Source organism: Gambusia affinis, linkage group LG07, assembly GCF_019740435.1.
Source record: "Gambusia affinis linkage group LG07, SWU_Gaff_1.0, whole genome shotgun sequence".
In the NCBI taxonomy this organism is placed as follows: domain Eukaryota; kingdom Metazoa; phylum Chordata; class Actinopteri; order Cyprinodontiformes; family Poeciliidae; genus Gambusia; species Gambusia affinis.
The window spans coordinates 27,913,158-27,935,168 of NC_057874.1; the positions used below are offsets into that span (position 1 = coordinate 27,913,158).

A 22,011-nucleotide genomic window follows, 5' to 3' on the forward strand; every position below is an offset into this window, starting at 1 on the left:
AACAAATAGAGAAACTGAAGCTAAAACGCCACAAACGTTTTCTGGATCGTCAACAACTTTTGATGTCCCCGACTCCAACGGCTCTCTGCCCAGGTTTCAAACCATTCGGAGATTTAAAGAGGAGCGGCAAACGCAAATGAGGTGGATTAGCAGAGCATAAACGCTGACGGTGTCATCCAGGAAAACAATGCTGTGAAATATCGTCTCTGCTGCCTGGAAATGGAGCCGTTAGCATGTCAAGACATGTAATGATACAGCAACAGTCTTCAGTCAGAGGCCTTTTCAGACAAGTTGCAAGTCTGACTGTTAGTGGAGATTCTTCCTGCCCACAGCTTCACCATCCACGACGACTCTGAAGATACCTGGCTGATAATGACAACATTTAGTTTCCTTTTGGGATATAACCAACAGCTAATGGCGAGTAAAAACTCCCTACAGGAAGTTACGATTGCAACTTTTAATATTAATCATTTATTTTAATTTCCTTACAGAAATTGAACCTGGTGCAGCCAAAACCGCCACTAGAGGAGTTCTGGGTAGAACAGATTTACAGACAGAGGTTTATTTTTAACTTGAGTGCAAAGTGTTTATATTTTTTGTACAGTTTCAGATCAATCCTCTCTGTGTTGTTCTTTCTGAAAATTATCTTTTTTTTTTTTTTTTTTTGAGTCTGCATCCTCCAGTTAATGATTAATCGATTACTAAATTTGCTATTTCAACAATCAATTAATCACGATTAACCATAAATCTTATACTACAATCTATGCAATGAAGGGTTAAGACAGTTGTCATGGCAACAAGGTGTGCCTAATGCAATGGGAAGAAAAGAACAGCAGCCAAAAACAAAATGGAATATAGATGCGTTTCTTTTAAATTTACTCCAGACTATTGGCTGAGGGGGGCGTGCCGCGGTGGCGAAGGGGATACTGCCACCCACGTTTGGAGGCCTTGCGTCCTCAACGCGGCCGTCACGGGTTCGATTCCTGGATCCGACAATATTTGCCGCATGTCTTCCCCCCTTCCTACTGTCATATCAGGGACACTAGAGCCCACAAAAACCCCCTGGAGGGGTAAAAAACAAAATAAACTATTGGTTGAAGTCAGAGAATAAAAAAAATTGAGATATATAGTTTAGGTCGCATGTTCTGATGTTTTCACTGGGAAATCTAAATCCTGACAAAGTAGTTTTTTTCCCCCAACTTGTTAATGTAATTTCCTGACAGGCCTGGAGGGGGCAGCAGCGTGGACATGGATGAGGACAGCAGGAAAGCATGGTGGTACTCACGCGGACACTCAATCAACTGTGGGATTCTAGTCGAGTCTTCTCCACTGTTGACATGACAGTTGTCTGACGGAAACAAGAAGAACCAACTTAACTTCGACCACTTCCACTTTGGTCTCAGAGTTTTGATTCTGCTCATCACACCCAGAAACACAAATATCTCATCTGGAGGAGGACCGACTGCTGTCATCAGTGTGGGAAAATCAGAATACAATTCCCGGCTTCTTGCTCTGGTTATGCCTCATTGTAAATTAGATTTTCTAGTTTAAATGAGCAGAATCAAAAGCAGCTGTAGAGCTGAATGGGTTCCTAAAACCCAACGCTACACTGATTAGGAAGAGTCGCAGAGAGGACTCAGCGACAGAAAGAAAAAACAAAGATTCAAGCGGTTAAAGCATGGCAGAGCTGACGCGTAACGCTGACAGACAACAAAACAAGAGACAGAAATACGACCGCCAGACAGGACAGAAATCAAAGCCAGAAAGAGATGAGGTAAAACTGTCTCTTCCCAACTGTGACCTCATCAGGATGCAAACAAGGAACAACCGGGTCCAACATCATGACCACAAAACTAACAGATCCAACACAGCCACACTGAGGCATTATGGGAGATTCCAACTATGGAGCTTTTTTATGTCCAAATCACCATTCAAATATGAAAAACAGAGCAGATTTAAGGCAGCAAACGTTGAGGTTGAGAAAAAGAGGCTCAATCCAAAGCTGGCACTTTTAAAAGTACTCACACCTCCTAAACTTTCCCACCACAAATCTCAGTGAATCCTGTTGGGATTTTCACCGAAAGCCTTTTGCACCTGTATTTACCTGCTGGTTATAACTGGAGCCAACGATTATTAAAGTAATCAATTATTCTGATGATTAATTGGAGATTTTCTATTTAACCACTTAAACCTTTTTTATACATTAGAAATACATTAAAAGATCTAAATAGACAACTAATTTGATTCCTTTAAGAAAATCATTTTAAAATGTGATAATAAATTATTCTTTCAGTGAATTCATGTGAAGCTAAAGCTGCCACTTGAGGCGTTTTGACTGAAACATATTCACAAAAGGTTTTATTTTAAATGAAAATGTAATAGTTACAAAGACATTACATTGGCAACAGCGCTTCCTTCTTTCATTGGCTGCACTTGGCCACGCCCCTCAGCGTGCCTAGGCTCCTCCCACTTTCGTAAAAAATAAAATAAAATGTACGTTTTGCTTTCTCAATAAGGTGAGTTGCAATTTAAATAACTTATAGGTGAGTTCTATTTATTAATAAGGTGACCTATGATTCTGGTTGCCCAGGATATTTTTAGGGGCATCAAAGTAAAGGGGGTCTGAACTCTAAACCACGTCGAGCTTTTGTGCCACTTTATCACCTAAAATCAGAATAAAACCCTCTGAGGTTTGTAGCTTTGATATGGCAAACTTTGGAAAAAGTTCCAGAGAGTGTGAATACTTTCACCAGTCACTGTGTGTGTGTGTGTGTGTGTGTGTGTGTGTGTATGTGTGTGTGTGTGAAACTAAATATTCGGCTGTAAGAATGTTAATAGTTTGAAGCGATGGAGAACAGAAGGTAAAAGTGGAAGAAACAAACAAAAGGCAGAAGAAATGAGTAAAGTGATGAACTCATTTTACAATGAGTGAGGCTGGATAGTTGTAGGTGTGTCATAACAGACTCTGGTCATCTTACTGGCTTATTTGTTCATGTTTTATTTCAGAGAGCTGCTAAAGTCTCAATCAAAACAGAGGTTTTGTTATTATGATAATTAATCTACCATCGTTCTCTCCATCTTCACCAACTGCACCATCATCGGTGTCTGTTTCCGCCTCGTCTTCGTCCCGGTTCTCAGAGGTCAGCAGGCTCTGCTTGACTTCCACAGGCTCCTCTACCGATCCGGGGCAGACATCTGTCATGTGACCAGATCAGATATATAGACCGTTTTGTCCAAGATTTACCAGCCACACACATGCACAGAGAACACAGTATAAAAATCAGGGCAGGCTCCTTCAGAGTGGCTACTGTGTGCAAAGTGTGCAGTGAGGCAAGTCACCTGCAGGGCTCACAGGACAGTGTCGTCATTCAATCACCAGAAGTCAATCAGTGACCGAAAGCTTCTTTTAACCCACAGGAAGGAAAAACAAAGCCGTGGACAGTTTGGAAACCGCAGGGGAAAAAAAACAACAACCCAGATTATCCAAGAAGCTCGGTTTGGATCTGACAGAGTGCCAACATGCCCCCTGAGACAAGCTGCCTCAGAAACAAACACACCCAGCAGTTACTTGCATCATCAGATTCACGATCCACGTGGATTACAGCACACGGCTGCTGCACAGCAAACTTCTTCATATCCTCTAATCTCAGACCTTTTAGAGGAAAACTAAATTTAATCTCTTAGGAGGGGGATCCTCAGATTATTAACTGAATTAATGAAATGCCACGTCGCAACAGCTGCTGTAGAGGGAGGAGTCTGCTCCAAAAATTCATATTAAAAATCAAATGGAATTAAAACAATTTTATGTTCAGCTCTTTAAAACCCTGAAACAACAAAATAAATCCAGTTTGTATCAATGGTGGAAATAAAGCCTCAGTAAGCATTTCATATTTGTACAATTTTGATACAATATGAAAACTTAACCAGCTTTTATTAAAAAAAAAAAAAAAAAAATTTAGATTTAAAAGCTTTAATTTTACATTTGTCGTTACTTTTCTAATTCAGCTCCATTTTCTCAACAGAAGAATAATAGTTGGTGGTGTAACTTACATTTACATTAGTTTTGAAAGCTCCTGCATAAATAAAAATATAATCCAGATCAACATCTGGGCTGATGAAACTGTTTTGTGTCAATGTTGTGATCCAGCGGCCGGACTGAAATCAGTCCAAGGGCTGCTGTCGGCCCCCGGACCGCACTTTGGACACCCAATGGAAGGTTATTTTGGGACCATTCAAAAATGTGGCGTTAATTAAATGCACTTTATGAGGATGTATATGAAGGGTTATAGTGAGGTTTTCTTTCCTTTATTTCAAACTTTGTGGTTGAGTTAATTCATCGTTTCCCTGAGCCAGGCTGGTTTGGAAACCGGTTTTTAGAATAATTAAATATTACTGTGATAATTTGTTTTAGGAGTAGAAAAAAAGTAAAAAATGAACTAAAATTGTAAAACTATTTCTTTAGAGGATGTAAGGAGCTTAAGAACCTTAAGAACCAGGAAGTTAGTATAAGATAATATTTTTTAAATTAAAACTATTAGAAACCCTTCATCTGAACACATTCAACGTTTTACAAACTGCAATACGAAGCTCGAAGAGACTCAACATGTCGGCCCCTAACGGACCAGAGGAACCACGAAGCTTGAACCCAAATGAACGCAATGAAAACAGAAGAAAAGCCAGATTTCCACCACAGCAGACAGATGAACAGAGAGCTACAGCCAGCAACAGAAACAGAAAAACTCATGCAGGAAGTCGCCATGCATCATTAGTGCAGGATGAAGAAGAGAAGGAGACGGACGGTGAAGAAGAGAGGACATGTTGTCCCCAGAGCCAGCCGGAGACACGTGGACTCACCAACACTGTTGCTTTTCTCCTGCAGCTGTTCTAACCGCACTGCAAACAACAACAAGAGCAGCAGCAGAGAAAAGAGTTGACCAACAGAACCCCAAACGCTGCTGGTGGATTTAAAGTTTAATAAAAGTCTTTATGTTTGACGTCACAGTATTTAGTTCCTTTATGGAGTTAGACGAGTCAGATTTTACATTTAAGACTTGATTAAAAACAAACGTTATAGTTTCAGCTTTAATTCACAGTAAGAGTCAACCTAATGAGTCTGACGTAAGTATTCACACCCCTCTCACATAATAAAACATTGTGTTTGATTTGATGTAAAGCACTTTGAAATGCCTTGCTGTTAAAATGTGCTATACAAATAAAGTTTGATTTGATTTTGCTTCCATTACTTGGATAAAATCGGATAATATTCAGTAAAGTTTGAGGAAACAATGTGAAGACTGTCGAGGGGTGTGAATACTTTTGGAGGCGCTGAACGTTGGTGTGATGGACCAATAACAATAGCTCTGTGTGTGTGTGTGTGTGTGTGTGTGTACCCTGGAGGGCGGCCAGCCTCTCGTTTGTGAAGTCGTTGTCGGCCTGCAGAGCCTCGATGCGGGCCTGCAGAACCTGCTCCTTCTCCTCCATCTCTTCGATCCGCATCTCCAGCTCCCGTTTCTCCGTCACTCCCTGCAGCGTCAGCTCCTCCTGCCTGCCCTCCGCCGCCTGCAAGGTCACAACAAGGTCAACTGTGAAGGCACAGAAAGTGAGCAGGAAGAATGTGGAACCAGCCAGGAATACAGGAGCAAAAGCAGCAAAGGAGCGCCGTGATTGAATAAATAAAACATAAATTAAACATTTATTTAGATCTGCCTGATAATTGATAAATCAATTTGATCAATTAGGCAACGTTTTGGGATATTTAACTTTTGAGGGGGAAAAAATGCCTTTTTTCATGCAATTTTTTTGTTTCCATAGTTCAGTGATGCCAGCACTCCCAGGGCGGCCATCTTGTTTTACAGCTACCGTTTATTTACACTTTGAATTCAGGTCAACTTAATAAAGGGGTATGAGGACCAAGCTAAGATATTTTATTTATAGGTAAAATGACAAAATAATAATTAGGGTTGTAAATATTCCTTGAATGATTCGAGAACCTCGATTAATAAAATTCCTCAAAAGAAATTATGAGTGAAAATTTGGGCCGATGTTGAGATCCGATATGAATACAGCCGTTACTGCAGAATTTACCGATACTTCACTTTATCAAATTATTTATTGGAATGTAATAACATAACTATAACTACGATTATTTTAGTAATCAAGTAATCTATTGATTGTTCTGATGATTAATCAAGTAATCTATTGATTATTCTGATGATTAATCAAGTAATCTATTGATTGTTCTGATGATTAATCGAGGAAATGAAATTGTTTTGAAGTAATAAATGACGTTGTGGGGCAGTGACCATATTTTATACCAAAAATAAAGTTGTACGACAAAAGAGTCCAAATAATGTGAGAATACAGTTGTAACATGAAGAGAATGAAGTTATAATAATTTTATAAGAAGTCCAACACAAAAAAATAAAAACATAAATGAGGAAAGTTGGCCAACTTGTGAAGTGAATCTTTGGTACAAGTTTTACAGATAATACTTCATATTTCAACACATCAGCTTCACATTATGATCAATAGCAGGACTTTGAAATGATTGAGCACCAAATGAAGTTATTCCAAAGAAAGAACAGCAGACTGAGCTGCAGGTCCTGATGACTCTAGAAGATTTTTTCCTCCTAATTTTAAGATGTTTTTCAAGTAAAATTGAGTCTATATTCTACTAATATCATAACTATATCGTCATAATTAATCAAAAATTCTCCCTAATACTCCGTCGTACAACTCACAGCTGGTATGACTAAATAAAAGTCACTTTTTGAAAATACCTTCTAATTTCATCTTTAGACAGAAAAAAAAAAACGTTTAAAATGGAAAATCAGATTTAGTTTTAAGCCGAATCGCGGAGTGGTAGGGAAGGCAGTGGTTCGTTTCACGTCACCTTGATCTTGTCGGTGAGCTCCTTGATCTCGTTGACGGCAGCGTTGTACTTGTTGGCCAGCTCCTGCAGCTCCTCCTGGCCCCTCTCAGACATCTCCTTCAGGTGGGTGCACTCGTCCTCCGTGTTGCTCAGCGAACGCTGCGACGCCAAACACACAACGTTCAAAACAGACAACAGCAGCCGCAGCTCAGCGGACAAACACAATCATTCAACTTTTACATGGTTTATGTCTCGAATTTGCCACAAAAACAGCAACTTTCTCCATCTAAGTGTCTTGATTAACACAATTTTAAAGGTTTTTGCATAAAACTGTCCAACATGTCCAACTAGTAGAACATGTTGACTTAAATGTGATGTAATTCAATTCAACATGTAATTGATATAATTTAGGTCAATGTCTATTTTTTATTTGTGATATCACAAATGTATCACATTATTTGTGATACATAAAACCCATAATTACTTCGAAAGTTGTACATCTTGATTACAGTATATTTTTCACTTATAGAGGCGGCCATTTTTGTCAGGGCGAAGTTTATACGTCAGGGTAGTTTATAGTGAACTCAAACGTATAAACAAAAGTAATCAAGATTATAGAGGCTGATGGGGGCAGCCCACAAAACCTCTGGACTGAGAAACTAACTCAAAGTTTTCATGTGCCGATGTACACAAAATATCTGTTGAAACAAACATAAACTGTTTACTGTATTAGCAGGAGTCAACGCTGATAGCATGATCCTCCATTTAGGAGGAGCTATCGCCATTAGCATGAGTTATTGCCATTAGCATGAGTTATTGCCATTAGCATGAGTTATCGCCATTAGCATGAGTTATCGCCATTAGCATGAGTTATCGCCATTAGCATGAGTTATCGCCATTAGCATGAGTTATCGCCATTAGCATGAGTTATCGCCATTAGCATGAGTTATCGCCATTAGCATGAGTTATCGCCATTAGCATGAGTTATCGCCATTAGCATGAGTTATCGCCATTAGCGGGAGCTAACACCTTTAGCGGGAGCTAACGCCTTTAGCGGGAGCTAACGCCTTTAGCAGGAGCTAACGCCATTGGGAAGAGCTAACGCCATTAGCAGCAGGTCACTCTCACACAGTTGTAGCTCAACGCTCAGGAATATAAACGTAAATGTCAAGGTCAGACAAAGGAGGAATGATGTCTCTTCAGTTCTTGAAACCATGAAAATAAACAACTCAACTCCTCATTCGGGGTCTCCTTGATCCCTCTTAGGACTGCGAGAAAAATAAGTCTATGTAATACAGTCATCTTCATCTCCCTCCATCATTTCTGTTACCTTCCATTTCAACAAGCTTCTGTTCAAATTAAAAGATCTGAACGTTACTCGTTATCAAAAATTACTGTTTTGGCTGGACAGAGCTAGCGCTGCAGCACCTAGCATGCATCATCCACCCAGAATGCACTGCAGCATAAACAACATAGAGATAAACATTTAATTTATCCAGAGGAAACGAGTGGCTGCAGACCTACACACTTGATGAAGACATTCAACAAAAATGCGTCTAACAGACGACATCCTGGTGACCCACCTCGACCTCAGAGAGCTTCCTGACCACCTCGATCTTCTCCTGCAGGACTCTCCTCAGGGACTCTTTCGCTGTGGTCTCGTAGTTGTGTTTGTCCTCCTGAAGAGCCAGGAGCTCCTTACGGATCCCTTCCTCTGTCTGCGACTGCCAACGTTTCAAAAAGGTCAGAAAAATCAAGAAATCAGGTTAATGAAGAGATTTCCTGATTTGTTAGAGTGGAGAGAAGATAATTAGAAAGTTTTAACCTCTATTTCAGACATTTTTATTATGCAAAATAATATTATATAGGAGTTACTGAGTGAAAGAGTAATAACAATAATTATAATACAGATTAATTAATACCTATTACAAATCAGTTCAGTTTATTTATGGATCCCCAGTAGACTCTACTGTACACCACAAACATTACAATAAAATCAAGATCTTACAAACATTACAACTTAAATTGTTTTGCTTCCAATTTATTTGTTTTAAATGAATAAAACTAGATATTTTATTCATACTGTAAATAGTGGAATAAACTGAGGAATAATTGTCAATCTGTAATGTGGTAGAAACCTGCAAGTTTATTCTTAGATTCCTTAATATAATCAGTGAATCTGTCTAAAAGTAAAAAAGCCATGAACTGATTATAATAAAAAGACATTAAATAAAATTGTAAAACCTTGGTGCATTTCTTTTTACGGCCTGAGGCGGCCATTTTGGCGGTCTTACCTTAGAGTAGGCCTGTAACTGACTGCCCATCACTTCCAGCCTGGACAGCAGCCGGTCCTCATCTATCAGAGCCTGATGGAGGCAGAGTTCACAGTAAGCACTTTAAAATGAGAGGAGGCCATGAAAACTTTTCAACTCCCTCTGGGTCTTAAAATTACTGAGACGAACTACACCTGATGTTATCTGTGTGCCTTCATTCAAAGTTATCCAACCACAAAATAAAATGAAAAAAACTGTTTTTACACAATAAATACATGATAGATAAGATTGCTCATTCTACTGTAAACTCTTGACCCACATGCTTTCATTGCAAATAAATACAATAGTAAACAGAGATACAGTGGCTCCGACCTGCCAGCTGCTCTCTGAAGCCTCCTGAGTGGTGGACAGGAGCCGCTGCAGAGTGGCCAGCTTCTGCTCCAACATCTGCTCTCTGTGTAAGGCCTCCTGCAGAAACAGACATTTTCCAAGTCATCTGCTCCTCCAAACAACGATTGATGCCATTTTAAATGAGCTACAATGCAAAAAACTATGACTCCAAAAAACATCAATACATCTTTTGAGTTTCTTTTTAAGGTCTTTAAGATTCGGGAGTGTGATTTTAATTTGTTGGAAGGCAGTTACAATGATAGAAAAGTTGCACATTCTTTTAAAATTATGCCATATACACATAGAGATGAACAGTTTATTTTTATTGTATTGTTTCCATTTTTGCAGCTGTAATATTTTATTGTCTGCTATAACCACACTATTATTACAACTTTTAACTACAGTTAAAAGCTGAAATAAGAACGCTATTAAACATTTCAAAAATAAAGTCACAATGTTCCTAAAAGGCAAGAAATTAGCACAGAAAGCATTCAATAACAGATAAACGTAAAGGAAATACATACAAGAACAAGTATCAGAAACAATAAAAGTGTCATTTGATACTTTTAAAGCCAAATTAAACAGTTATAAAAACCCTAATTTACGGTAAATGGAGAACATTGGGTGTAATGCCAGAGAACAGCCAGTAGGTGTCAGTGTTTTACCTGTAAATACTGGGAGAGCTGGAACAGTTCCTGAGAGTACATACTGGGAGTGTTGGCTGCCACCTAGATAAATCACAGACACAGACCAGGAAAGCTCAATACTTGATCTGTTTGATGGGCCAGAGGGAAAACCGGGTAATTATATCACATAGTAATTATATCCAGAACAAACAAGCACGATGTAAAGACGCAAGTAAACTCACTGAAACAGACACTTTTTGACCAAATGATTTCATTTTTACACTGGAACCAGTTCAGAGTTGGTTCAACATCAGAACCGGAATGAGGAACAAGATGCAAATGAAAAAATGTTTTCAGTGGAACCTATAAATGCCATCCCATTGTATTAAAAACAACTAATTATGTTTATAAACAGGCTGTTTGGCAGCACTGCTCAGTAACGGCTGAGAGGGAGACAAACTGGAAAAACAATGGAGTAATTTTACTGTTGTAGACAAAGAAAAAAAAATGAAGGGAAGCATTTAATGTGCAGTTATTCACCACTAAAGCAGTAAAAAACAAACATGATAAATGATCTGATGTTCAACCTGTGGCGTCTGTCCACCCTGCTTTATAAATGATTTACTCTGAACAGCACGAACGTTTCTAAAATAATATTCAACTAAATGTGAAGAAGTTCTACAGTCTTGGAGAGTTTTGGGTGAATTTACCACAGAAAAAACAAACGTGCTGTTATTATATATATATATATATATATATACATACACACACTATATATATATTTCCTCTGAAAAGTCAGACAAGACATTGTTTGGATCCACCTAAATTGTTTTTTGAAATATTTATTTAAAACATGTAAATTATACCTAGCTTCCCATTTATTACACAATAACATTTCAAAAAAACATCATAACTAAAGAACACTATAGCCAAAGAAAAAATAGCATTTTCATCATCCAAATTAAAAACCATGAAATCATTCAGATTGGAGGTTTCATACTCTGCTCACAAAAATGATTCTTTAAGACACAAAGATTAAATCTTAATATGAATTCAGCTTTATTGAAAAAGTTGTTTTTGGACCCATTAGGATTTTATTAACTTAATTCAGCTGAGAAACAATCATGGATTTCTAGGCCTGTCATTTGCTGGATCCTCCCAGAATTTATTGAGATAAAGGATAATATTGTTGTCTTGAGACCATTTTTGAGTTTTATCATGTTAATGGCATAATAATGCAAGAACACGTTCTCAAAGATCAATAACTTTAAATTCTAATGAATATTTAAAACTACCACTGGGAGACATTTTAAATATCCAAAATAAACTAAACAAATAAATGAATTTATGAAACTTCTGCAAACAAAACTGTCCTTAATAAAAGGCTACTGGAGACCAAAGCACCAGAGTGAAAACTTTTATCATCTAGTTTTTTAGTTTAAAAATAAATAAATAAAAATAAAATAAAAGCGAGAGCGCCTGCAACTGACTGTTTCTCTTTTGAGCCCTGGAAGCAACGATCCAGCCTCAGGACAGTTAATTATATCAGAGAAGAGGTTCAAATCTTATCACAGCTCCTCTCAAACGCGCTCACACATCAGCCTGCATTCCTCAGCGACGCTCCACTGAGGCCCAGCTGTTGAACACAGAGACGCAGCAGCAGGAGCTAACGCCGCACGTTGTCCTAACACACAATGAACCGTTATCCGTCCACACAACGTCATGCATCTAACGTGACGCAACAGAAAAGAGCTCAGGAACACCTTCGTACAGAACAACACCGAATACTGTCGAAGCATAGCGGTGTAAACAGAAAGCCACACACTTTTTACACGGCGGCAACCTGCTGCTTTACTACAGTAGTGTTCTTTGAAGCGACGGCCAGCTGCCACACTGCTGATTCCACTATAAATCAGAAGAAATGGCTCGTTTCACTGAGAGATGCAGGATTTTATGGGCCGCCATATTCAGATTATGGAGTCAGTGGGAAGGCAGGAGGTTAAACCCAAACGCCTAACGTAGGATGTTAACGGTTTCTGTTCAGCCACTGAAGACAAAACAAACCCATGAAAGGCTGTTTTATCCTGCTGACAAGAAACTAGCCGAGTTTTGCATACAAGCAATTTGTCGTCTGTCTGAGTTGGAAGAAGCAGCCAGAAAAACTTTTTTTATTAGCAGAAACTAAAGAATGCAGTGGATTGACCATGGTGCCCGTTTAGCTGCTCATTTTTATTTAATGGAGACTCGTGACAAAACTAAAGTGGAGGGAAATTGCAGAACTGTCATTTCAGAGCAGAAGTGCAGAGAATAAAAGCTTCATGGTCAAATTAAAAACATTCAGTCCCAACTTTGAGTCATTCAGCATTCTCTCTGGAAAATGAGTATCAGATATGTATTTTGGTTTAAAACCAAATATAATTTGTTAAATATTTACAAGCAGCAGCTAACACTTCATTCTGCTCTTAATTTTTTCTAAAACCAAGTTGGTGTTTAATTCAGTAAATGCAATTTATTTTTTTATAAATTATTTTTGCATCCACATTAATAACTTAATGCCAGATGTTTAATTTTAGCAAAAATATTAAGATTGTAAATTTTTTTCCCCAAGGCTTTCCTTTTGCTCTTAGATCAAACTTAAATAAAAGTAAAAATATTTTGGAGATTATTTCTGATATAATCTACACAAGGGAACTAAATGCCGTTTAAATACCTGGATATAATATGTCCCAATATTTTTACTGAAATTAGATTTTTTATTTTTTGTGGTCGTTCATGCTAATAATTAAATGCGACCGCAATTAGACTGCTGTGTGAACGGTTTACATGCACAAAAGAAAAATGTAAACATGACAGAAATAAAATTATTTAGAGCAGACATTATTGTCACGACAACATGAGGAAAACTAACAAAAAAGTAAATATGTTTACTTTAGTCATTGTTTACGTCCAGATTTACAGAGTCTTGCTCCTTCTGGTGCAGAATGATGATGCATTATAAAGTTGGATACAATGAGGCATGACTGTTCTAACTGCAGACACTTAGAAAATTATCAGAAATGTAGTTTAGTTCCAGATATGGAAGTGACACAAATTAAATTTTTTCTTGGATAAAAAGATCAGAATTGTCATGAAAAAGTTGAATTTTTAGTCTCAATGTCCTGCTATGTGAACATAGCACAAGTTACTGCTTTTTGTAAAAGGTGCAAAATATCTAAAATTAATAAAGTTAACTTATGTTTGCACAGTGATGCAACTACTTTATATAGTAGATATACTACTTTATATCTGAAGTCTGGACAAATACAACTCCTGGTCTTCAGAAACTCTTCCGTCTTGTATTTTATTTAAAATAGTTACAGAGTTTGTCTGGTTTCCCCCCCCATCAGCCTTTAAATGTGAAAGTGTTGCTGTTTATTGACCACGACTTGCTGGCGAAAGAGATAATCTATATGATAAATCTGAAGAAAAACATTAAACTACTGTTTTTACTACAAACTGGCCGCTGATGCAAGAGGGGATTTTATTTCCTGTAGATGCATCAATCCCAGTTCAAACCAAATATTTATTTTATTACAATGTAGATTGAATTAGTTTTGGTAAACAGACAGAAAATTCAACCATATACTGAGAAAAAGGTGAAGAAGAGGACCTGCATTCCTCCATCAAGTTAGCCAACATTAACACTTAGCTGGTTTGTTCTGGTTCCTTTCTTCACATTTAAATATAAAACAACACATGGGACAGGACAACAGCGATTCCTGTTCTTACCTTGTCTATTGGTAGTGGTAATGGAGTCTGGATGACACTGAAAAGGAAGAGAGAAAGGTTTAATACCATGGAAACAGCAGGAAGTAAAGACACATGGAGTAACCACAGCGACAGGGGAATAAAAACTTTCTGAAGGTCCTTTTTTTAACTAAAGTACAACAGTAGTAAAGCTACTGCAGTGGTTAAATCACAGCTCCTTCTCTAATGGAGGGATGATGTCGGATTTGCTTTGGAGTAATGGATTGGTTTGAGTCTGGATAAATGTTTGAACAAAGCAAACAGAGGAGCTGAACGGGCCTCAGGCTGACGGGCCGCTCCACGCTCTGGTAGTGTCTCCATGCAGAATCACTAAAACAGAATCATTGAGCTGAAGGCTCCCCTTAAAACGCCGTGAAGCTCAGAGATGAATGAGACGCTGCATTCACACAGAAAAGCCTCGGGTCGGGTCGGGAGTTTCAACACACATCCGCACAAGATCAATGATGACTGACAAGGTTTAGTGAAGGTAAAGTCCAGCATTGATTTACAACATTTACAAGAACAGGAACGAAACAGAAACCCTGAAGAAATGATTTCTGGAGATTCACCACACACTAATCTGCATTCAAACCGGAAATTCAGGATGATGATGATGATGATGATGAAAAACACAAATAAACTCAACACAAAAATTTTATATTTTCTAACTGATTTAATGAGCTGGAAGCAGTCAGAATAAACAGAGTTTTAGTTCAATTTTCTCGCCCAGCCGCCATGTTGGATTTTGTCGTCATGGTTGAACAGAAATGTGTTTTTGTCCCTTTGAATGTTGCTCTGGTTCTGTGATGGATCAATCACCCAAATCACTAGGCCTGTCACAATAAGTCAATCACATGATCGATTAAAAAAAGCTCAATAATTTCCATTTGTATAATTTGTTTGTCTCTTTTCTCTCTTTCTACCAAAAACTGGTTGATAAAACTCTTCAGTCTGGTGTTTCGGTCTCTATTAGCTGTTTTTTTGAAGGACGATTTAGTTTACAGACTTCATAATTCATTTTGTCTGTTGTTTCTGCTGTTTTACTTATATTGATATTTAAATTGTCTTCCAGTTCCAGTGTTAAATGTTCATTACAATTTAAAGTTTATTGATCTTTGAGAAATGTGTTCTTGGATTATTATGCCATTAACATTATTTTCCTTGAAAATGGTCTCAACACAACAATATTATCATTTATCACAATAACTTCTGGGACAATTTATCGTCCAGCAATATTTGTTATCATGACAGACCTATAAATGACAAATCAAAGAGGGAATGGAGGGACGCTCAGTTTTCATTTTGTTTAAAGAGGTGAGGATTAGAAAGAATAAGAGTCTGAGTTCAAGAATGAAGGTTGAACTCTGGACAAAATACAACAACTCTGGTAATGTGTAACTAACATAAAGCAGGAGCACCAGGAACCAAATATTTTATTAACTTCATCCAATATGTGTAGGAAAGGAGAATCACTTCAATTAAAGCGAGTTGAGTTTTCTCTCAAAGCTACTGAGTGATTATGATAAAAATGCAAACATCCACCTACATATCCAGAATAAATTCATCTGAAATTATTTTAAAAAAAAGTTAAACTGCAATCTTATAGTTTGTTTTTTAAGCTACATTGTTTAATTTCCTAGACTAACCAGCTGCTGAAGCCCTCTGCCCAGTTTAAGTTGCAATCTGCAGGAGCAGCATCATGAAGACGCGTCCGAACGCAAACCTGCTGTTATGAGCAGAAAGTAGGCAGAAACAATAAATTAGGCCAAAGATATCAATTAAAATTAAAAACATTTTAAAATGTTAGTGTTCTACTAATGATCATTTAGATTTTTTTAACCACATAGGCCTTTTTTACAATGATAGAAATACATTAAAAGATGAACATGTAATTCAAATAGTTTCTTAAATAAGAAAAACATTTTATTGCCCAAAATGCAATATCCAAATTCCTTCAGCGAATTTGGATATTTCTGGTAATTTGAAGCGAAGGATCCATGTGCAGCTAAAAAAAATACTTCTAACATCGACATGTGAAACACTCAGCCCTTTCTGTTTGAGTTAATACAGTATAGAGATTACCTGGTAATTATTTATTTTATTAATTAATAATTGGATAGCAAAAGGTGATTAATAGGAGATTTTTTATTTATTTTTTCAGAACTGGAACCCGGTGAAGCCAAATCTGCCAATGGAGGAGTTCTGGTTAAAAGATAAAACAGAAAAGGAACGGTTTTTTTTTTTGTACGGTCTTGGCTTAATTACTCTTCTGAAATTGTTGTTCTTTCAGGATGTGACTTTTTTTTAGAGCCTGTAAGCTCGACTTAATGACTAATCGATTACTAATGTAGTGGACGATTATTTCACTAATCGCATCCACCTTAATTATATATATATATATATATATATATATATATATATATATATATATATATATATATATATAGAGTAATGTCATGTTCCAGATGCTTCTGGAGGATAAATAAAGCTTCAGTGCAGGTGAATCATAATGTTATCAAACACCGACTGCAGAGGTCAGACCGGCGATGATCCCAAACAAAACATTCACTAAGAAAGCCAGGAATCCAACACACAACAGGCCGTCCAGTGCAGCTCAGCACAACGCCAGCGCAGCCTACACATAAGCCGGCCCACAGGAATCAGTCATCCACATCGGACTGAGCTCAAGTGTTTTGCATGCAGTCCAGCAGACACCCATGTCGGAAAACACTGCTGGGTGTTTCCATCTGGGCCACTCGCATATTTCTAAAATGATTTTAAGAGGAAGGTTTAACAATCATATTTCAGAGTAAAACTGCATTTCCAGAGGCTATTAAAGAAGGAACAGACTGATGGTACAGCATGTAATTCACTTTTTCCACATATAAATAGTAGTACCCAGTGTTTCTGTTTCCAATGAACAAATTATTGAGAAAGTGGAGGAACTAGTGATGCTGTTAGTTTTATGCCAGATATAACAGGAGAAATGCTCTCCTGAAAGTTCCACTTCTGTCTCATTATTCCAGATAATATTTCCAGAAGGATGACCGAGATCACTTAGCCTACTTCATGTTGTCAGACAGGCTCTATTTAAGTGGGCTGTCGGTTTAACTGTGCCAAAAATATCAAAAACAAGCTAATTACAGTTCATTTGTGGTTTCACAAAGGTCCAGGTTGATCTGTTCAGTTTTCAAATTATCCTGATATTTTATATACTCTAGTTACCTTTGTTGAAATTAATAATTTTTAATGAAAAAACATTACTTTGAGCTTTACATCAGATTACAATCTTACTCTCTCATCAAAAACGTACCCGGAGTTTTGTCTTGATTCTTTCATGCATGTTTGAGAAATCCTTTAACATCCATTTAGCTAATATAGTGACATTTTATATCACATTTTATAAAAAATTTTTTAATTTTATAGCATAATCAAGTAACTATGTGTCAGGAAAACATAATCCTGTCCCTTCAAGTGACAGAAAAGTAAAAACAAAAAGCTCATGTTTTATCATGCATAATGAGGAGATATGTAAAGATGATCCATGTATGCCACATGAAGCTTCAGTCTATTAGTGCAACCCAAAGAAACTGGCCAAACTATAATCTCAGGGCAAAAAGAAAACAAAAAAACTAATGAGTGTTTCAATAGTAGATTAATCAGGTAAGAAATGCTGGAACATTCTGCAGATTTTTTACACTTAGCCACTTAGGGCTTATTTAACACAATATTAGGAATACATAAAAAGACACAAATAAACAATTCAGTTCCTTTTGTCGGTAATAAAAGTATATTTTTTCTAAAGTGCAACAACATAACAGTCCTGTAGTGAACACTTGATCGTTTGTAGCAAAGGATGCATCTACAGCTAAAAAATACTTCTTCCAACAACGTGAAAATTCAAGTCCCTTCTGCTGGACTGGACTGGGTCAATCAGGTGATTATCTATTTGATTAATTGATTAATAACTGAATAGCAAATAAAGCTATTTTAACTTTTAGGTGAAGCTAAAATAGTCATTTAAACTTGAGGAGTTCAGGGTAAAGCAGATTTACCGACAAGAAGATGTTTGCTCTTAAAATGCAAAATTTATCGATGTTTTTGATTTAACTTAGTCTATGTTCTGACTCACATGGCCTTTTTTTGAGTCTGTGTACTCCAGTTAACAATCAATTACTGAATTAGCCAAATTATTTCAATGGTTGATTCATCACAATTAAATTAATAATTAAAATTCAGCATCTGATACTAAAAACCAAACATAAAAGACCTGAGGTTAAACTTATTTTTCTCCAAACAGGAAGAACTCATGGATCCCTAGCAGTGAATTAACTGCAGCTTTATTTTTGTCTAAATAACGCTGGTCTTTGATTGAAGAAGCTCCTTGAAAACGCTTCCCGTCCGCTGAAGGCCTGAAACAAACCTGCTGAATAAGCCAGTCTTTAAAAAAAACACACATCTGCAGCAGAAACTACAGGATCCTGTTAATCCTGCTGCACATTCAGCTCCAGTGCAGCAGCGTTAATAAAACCCAAACCAAGCAAACAAACACCGTTCTGCCAACAGCCTTCTGACATGTGGAGTGATTTACACACAAACTAATCACAGAAAGCACTAACCTGTTCGGCTCTGAAATAATCCGAGGTTACCTGTCAACTTTTGCTCCTGTGTGTGTGTGTGTGTGTGTGTGTGTCAGCTGTTTTACCTTTCACAGGGCGAAGTTCACCCTCTAGTCTTACAGCAGTCGGGAAATAAACTCGTTTTGCTTCATTCTCCAACACAAACTCGTCCTGAGCAGATAAATTCGTCTCTACTTTTCAACAGCCGAGCCGCAAAGACGCTCAATGTCACAACCTGTCTTTCTATTTATAGTCTGCTCCTCCCGCTGATGACCAAGGTCTTCCTCCTTCAACTCAAACTAGTTGCACAAACTCCTCCCCGTCTGTGCAGCACCAACTCTGACAAAGATCTTTCAGTTTTCCTTACAATTCTTCGCTGCGTGAGCTCTGCTCGCCTCACAGAGAACAAGTCACCTGAAAACGAAACATCCGCGTTGGTCACATGACCTCAGGTATGTGGGAGTGTTTAGAGGAAATATGGACGGTGATAACAGACAGAGAGAGAGAATCAGGAGCGCTACTGTCAGAACAAAACAGTGGCTGAACGGAGAAGGCTGGAGGTTTTTTACTCCAGAGGGAAAAACTTAGTTGATGCCTTATTTTGTTAAAAACTGATGAACATCTTAAAACCAAGCAGGATATTCTTTTGGTAACAAATGGACAAGCTAAATAGCTTCATATGGAATCACAAAGGGACATTTCTGTTTGATTGGTTTTCTGATCAGCTACCACCTTCACAGCAAATGTTTTGTATTAGACATAAAACCATAATAAAGATGCATGTGGTCTCACAATGTTCCAGTCTGACGTGGCAACAATTTCAGCCTGTTTTGTATCATCTTACTGATCTGAAGGCATTGAAATAGTTGCTGACGGTGTAAAGCTTTTTCATCGTTTACAATGACTGTACTGGCTGCTGCAGATCTCTTTTTATGCCATATGACCTGTTTTGTCTAAATATGAATGTTGGGAACCACAATCAATCAATCAATGAAACCATCAACAAGTCAGGAGTCTAAGTTTAGTCTCACAGTAAAGTCTACTTTAGCAACAAATGATAAAGCCACGTATGTTTTAAACATATTACAGCAGACAACTGAAGCAGTTAATGCTGAGTAACTGTAGCATTACTTTTCTGCATAAGGACTTAAATTATTTAATTTACTCTTCTGGACTCTATAATGTCATGAAAGTGTCTGACTGAGTATTAGAGCCACACTAAGAAAATCCAGGCATTTGAAATTAAAAGAAGTTATAACAATATGAGAATGGAGTAAAAAAAGGAAAATTATTTCCTTTAAATAAAGGAAATTTAAAAAAATCACTCCATTCTCATATTGCTACAACTTCTTGTAATTTCAAATGCCTGAATTTTCTTAAGTTTCATAGACACTTTTCATAGACACAGGGATGAAACGTAATCAACTTACAATTGTCGGTTAATGGTTTATTAAATTAACATTTGTTCCATTTGATAAACATCCTCTCAGACGCTGTTTTGGTGTTGTAGTTAGTAGTTAATGTTTTGTAGTTGAGGTTTATTTGTAATCTTTGCCTCTCCTGTAACGGGTCACAGTTAAAGCTACCAGCAGTCAGACAATGTGTTGCACTTTAAATCATCTAAAAGGTTGAAGTGGAAGAATCAGTGGAGATATTCATCATGCTAATCAAAGCTCTTGCTCTGTAGTGGATCTTAGAGAAAGCCAGGCATCTCATTATATGGATGGATGTAAATGGAAAAGTCACAGAAGTGTTAATGTGAGCAAGTACATGAAGAGGTAACATTTTTAGAAACTAAAAGATGTTATTTCAGTAGAGGCGTTTAAATCTGCAGCAAAGCCATAAAGCTATTGTTAAAATCCACCAATGCAATCTCATAAACACTGCTTGCAGACACAATGCTGCTGCACAAACACTGAAGACGGCAGGTCATCATCTGTGATCTGTGTTTTTACCGGTGGGCCATCCTGACCAGATATGACAGCAATATAAAAGCGTTTTTCATTCAGCGCATACAGACGCTGCAGCAGCAGATGGCACTGCACACCACCACTCTGTAAACTCGGATCACCTGTTCACACACGGCATCAACTGAAGCCAAACACAGACAGACAGGTGGAGCTGTGAATACAGTAGGAAGCATCATGCTGGGTCGGCTGCTGCTCAGGAACAGCCCGCTTACTGTACAACAACACAAACATGCTAAAAACTCATGAGACACATTTCATACTGTTTTATACAAATAGTGCCCTGCTCAAAATGTTATTTAATTTTCTTTATGGTTTGCTGATCACATCACTGTGCTGGCAGAGGATAGAACAACCTCTACTTCAGAATATAAAGAAATAAAACCGATTTATGCTGCTGCTTCACTCAATCTAAATCCTACAGTTAATGTTTTTTTTAACATCAAATCCTTTAGGAGGGTCAAAATCAATCAAATCAATAAAATTTTATTAGTATAGCACATTTCAGCAGCAAGGCATTTCAAAGTGCTTTACATCAAATCAAACACCGAAACACAATGCAACATAGAATCAATAATCAAAACACGACAATAAGTCAAGTTCCATCAATAAATTGGTAATTGATTACGTTTTAAATACAATCCTAAACAGGATGGTAACGGTAACTTACTCGCTTCGTCTGCGGGCCTCCATCCCATCAGGTAGAAACAGTTTGATTGTTGACACAATGCAGCCATGGGTGACTGGGGACAGAAAAATACAGACAGGCGTGTCACTAACGAGCATAACGAAGCCACTAACGAGCATAACGAAGCCACTAATGAGTCACTAACGAGCATAACGGAGTCACTAACGAGTCACTAACAGTTACTAACGAGCATAACTGAGTCACTAACGAGTCACTAACGAGCATAACGGAGTCACTAATGAGTCACTAACAGTTACTAACGAGCATAACTGAGACACTAACGAGTCACTAACAGTTACTAACGAGCATAACGGAGACACTAACGAGTCACTAACGAGCATAACGGAGTCACTAACGAGTCACTAACAGTTACTAACGAGCATAACTGAGTCACTAACGAGTCACTAACGAGCATAACGGAGTCACTAATGAGTCACTAACAGTTACTAACGAGCATAACTGAGACACTAACGAGTCACTAACAGTTACTAACGAGCATAACGGAGACACTAACGAGTCACTAACGAGCATAACGGAGTCACTAACAGTTACTAACGAGCATAACAGAGCCACTAACGAGTCACTAACGAGCATAACGGAGTTACTGGCAGACATAGAGAGTGTTTTACTTTATTCTGCAACTCCAGCGCTGCTGTCCTGCAACTTCAGAGTACATCCCTGCTCCAATACACCTGAACTAAATGACTGGCTAATTTTTCAGCTAAACTTGCTGGCGCTCAATGCAGTAGGGCTGGACAATAAATCATCAATATATATCACAAGAGACACTT

At 37.7% G+C, this 22,011-nt stretch overlaps 1 protein-coding gene across 7 annotated transcripts in view; it reads right to left on the bottom strand.

The window, feature by feature from the left end:
• The window catches only part of slmapa (sarcolemma associated protein a), a 64,365-nt gene that overhangs the window by 18,419 nt on the left and 23,935 nt on the right, over positions 1–22,011 (bottom strand). For 2 of the 7 annotated variants that reach the window (XM_044121126.1, XM_044121127.1), the window contains exons 3-13: positions 21,203–21,275; positions 13,929–13,965; positions 10,200–10,262; positions 9,517–9,612; positions 9,166–9,237; positions 8,455–8,595; positions 6,893–7,030; positions 5,391–5,559; positions 4,855–4,893; positions 3,064–3,195; positions 1,286–1,348 (exon numbers count right to left, since the gene is read on the bottom strand). In XM_044121126.1, the coding sequence (XP_043977061.1) occupies positions 1,286–1,348; positions 3,064–3,195; positions 4,855–4,893; positions 5,391–5,559; positions 6,893–7,030; positions 8,455–8,595; positions 9,166–9,237; positions 9,517–9,612; positions 10,200–10,262; positions 13,929–13,965; positions 21,203–21,275 (1,023 nt within the window). Of the gene's footprint in view, positions 1–1,285; positions 1,349–3,063; positions 3,196–4,854; positions 4,894–5,390; positions 5,560–6,892; positions 7,031–8,454; positions 8,596–9,165; positions 9,238–9,516; positions 9,613–10,199; positions 10,263–13,928; positions 13,966–18,651; positions 18,777–21,202; positions 21,276–22,011 lie in introns of those variants that run through there. The other 5 variants (XM_044121131.1, XM_044121132.1, XM_044121133.1 and 2 more) reach the window with 4 other exon arrangements.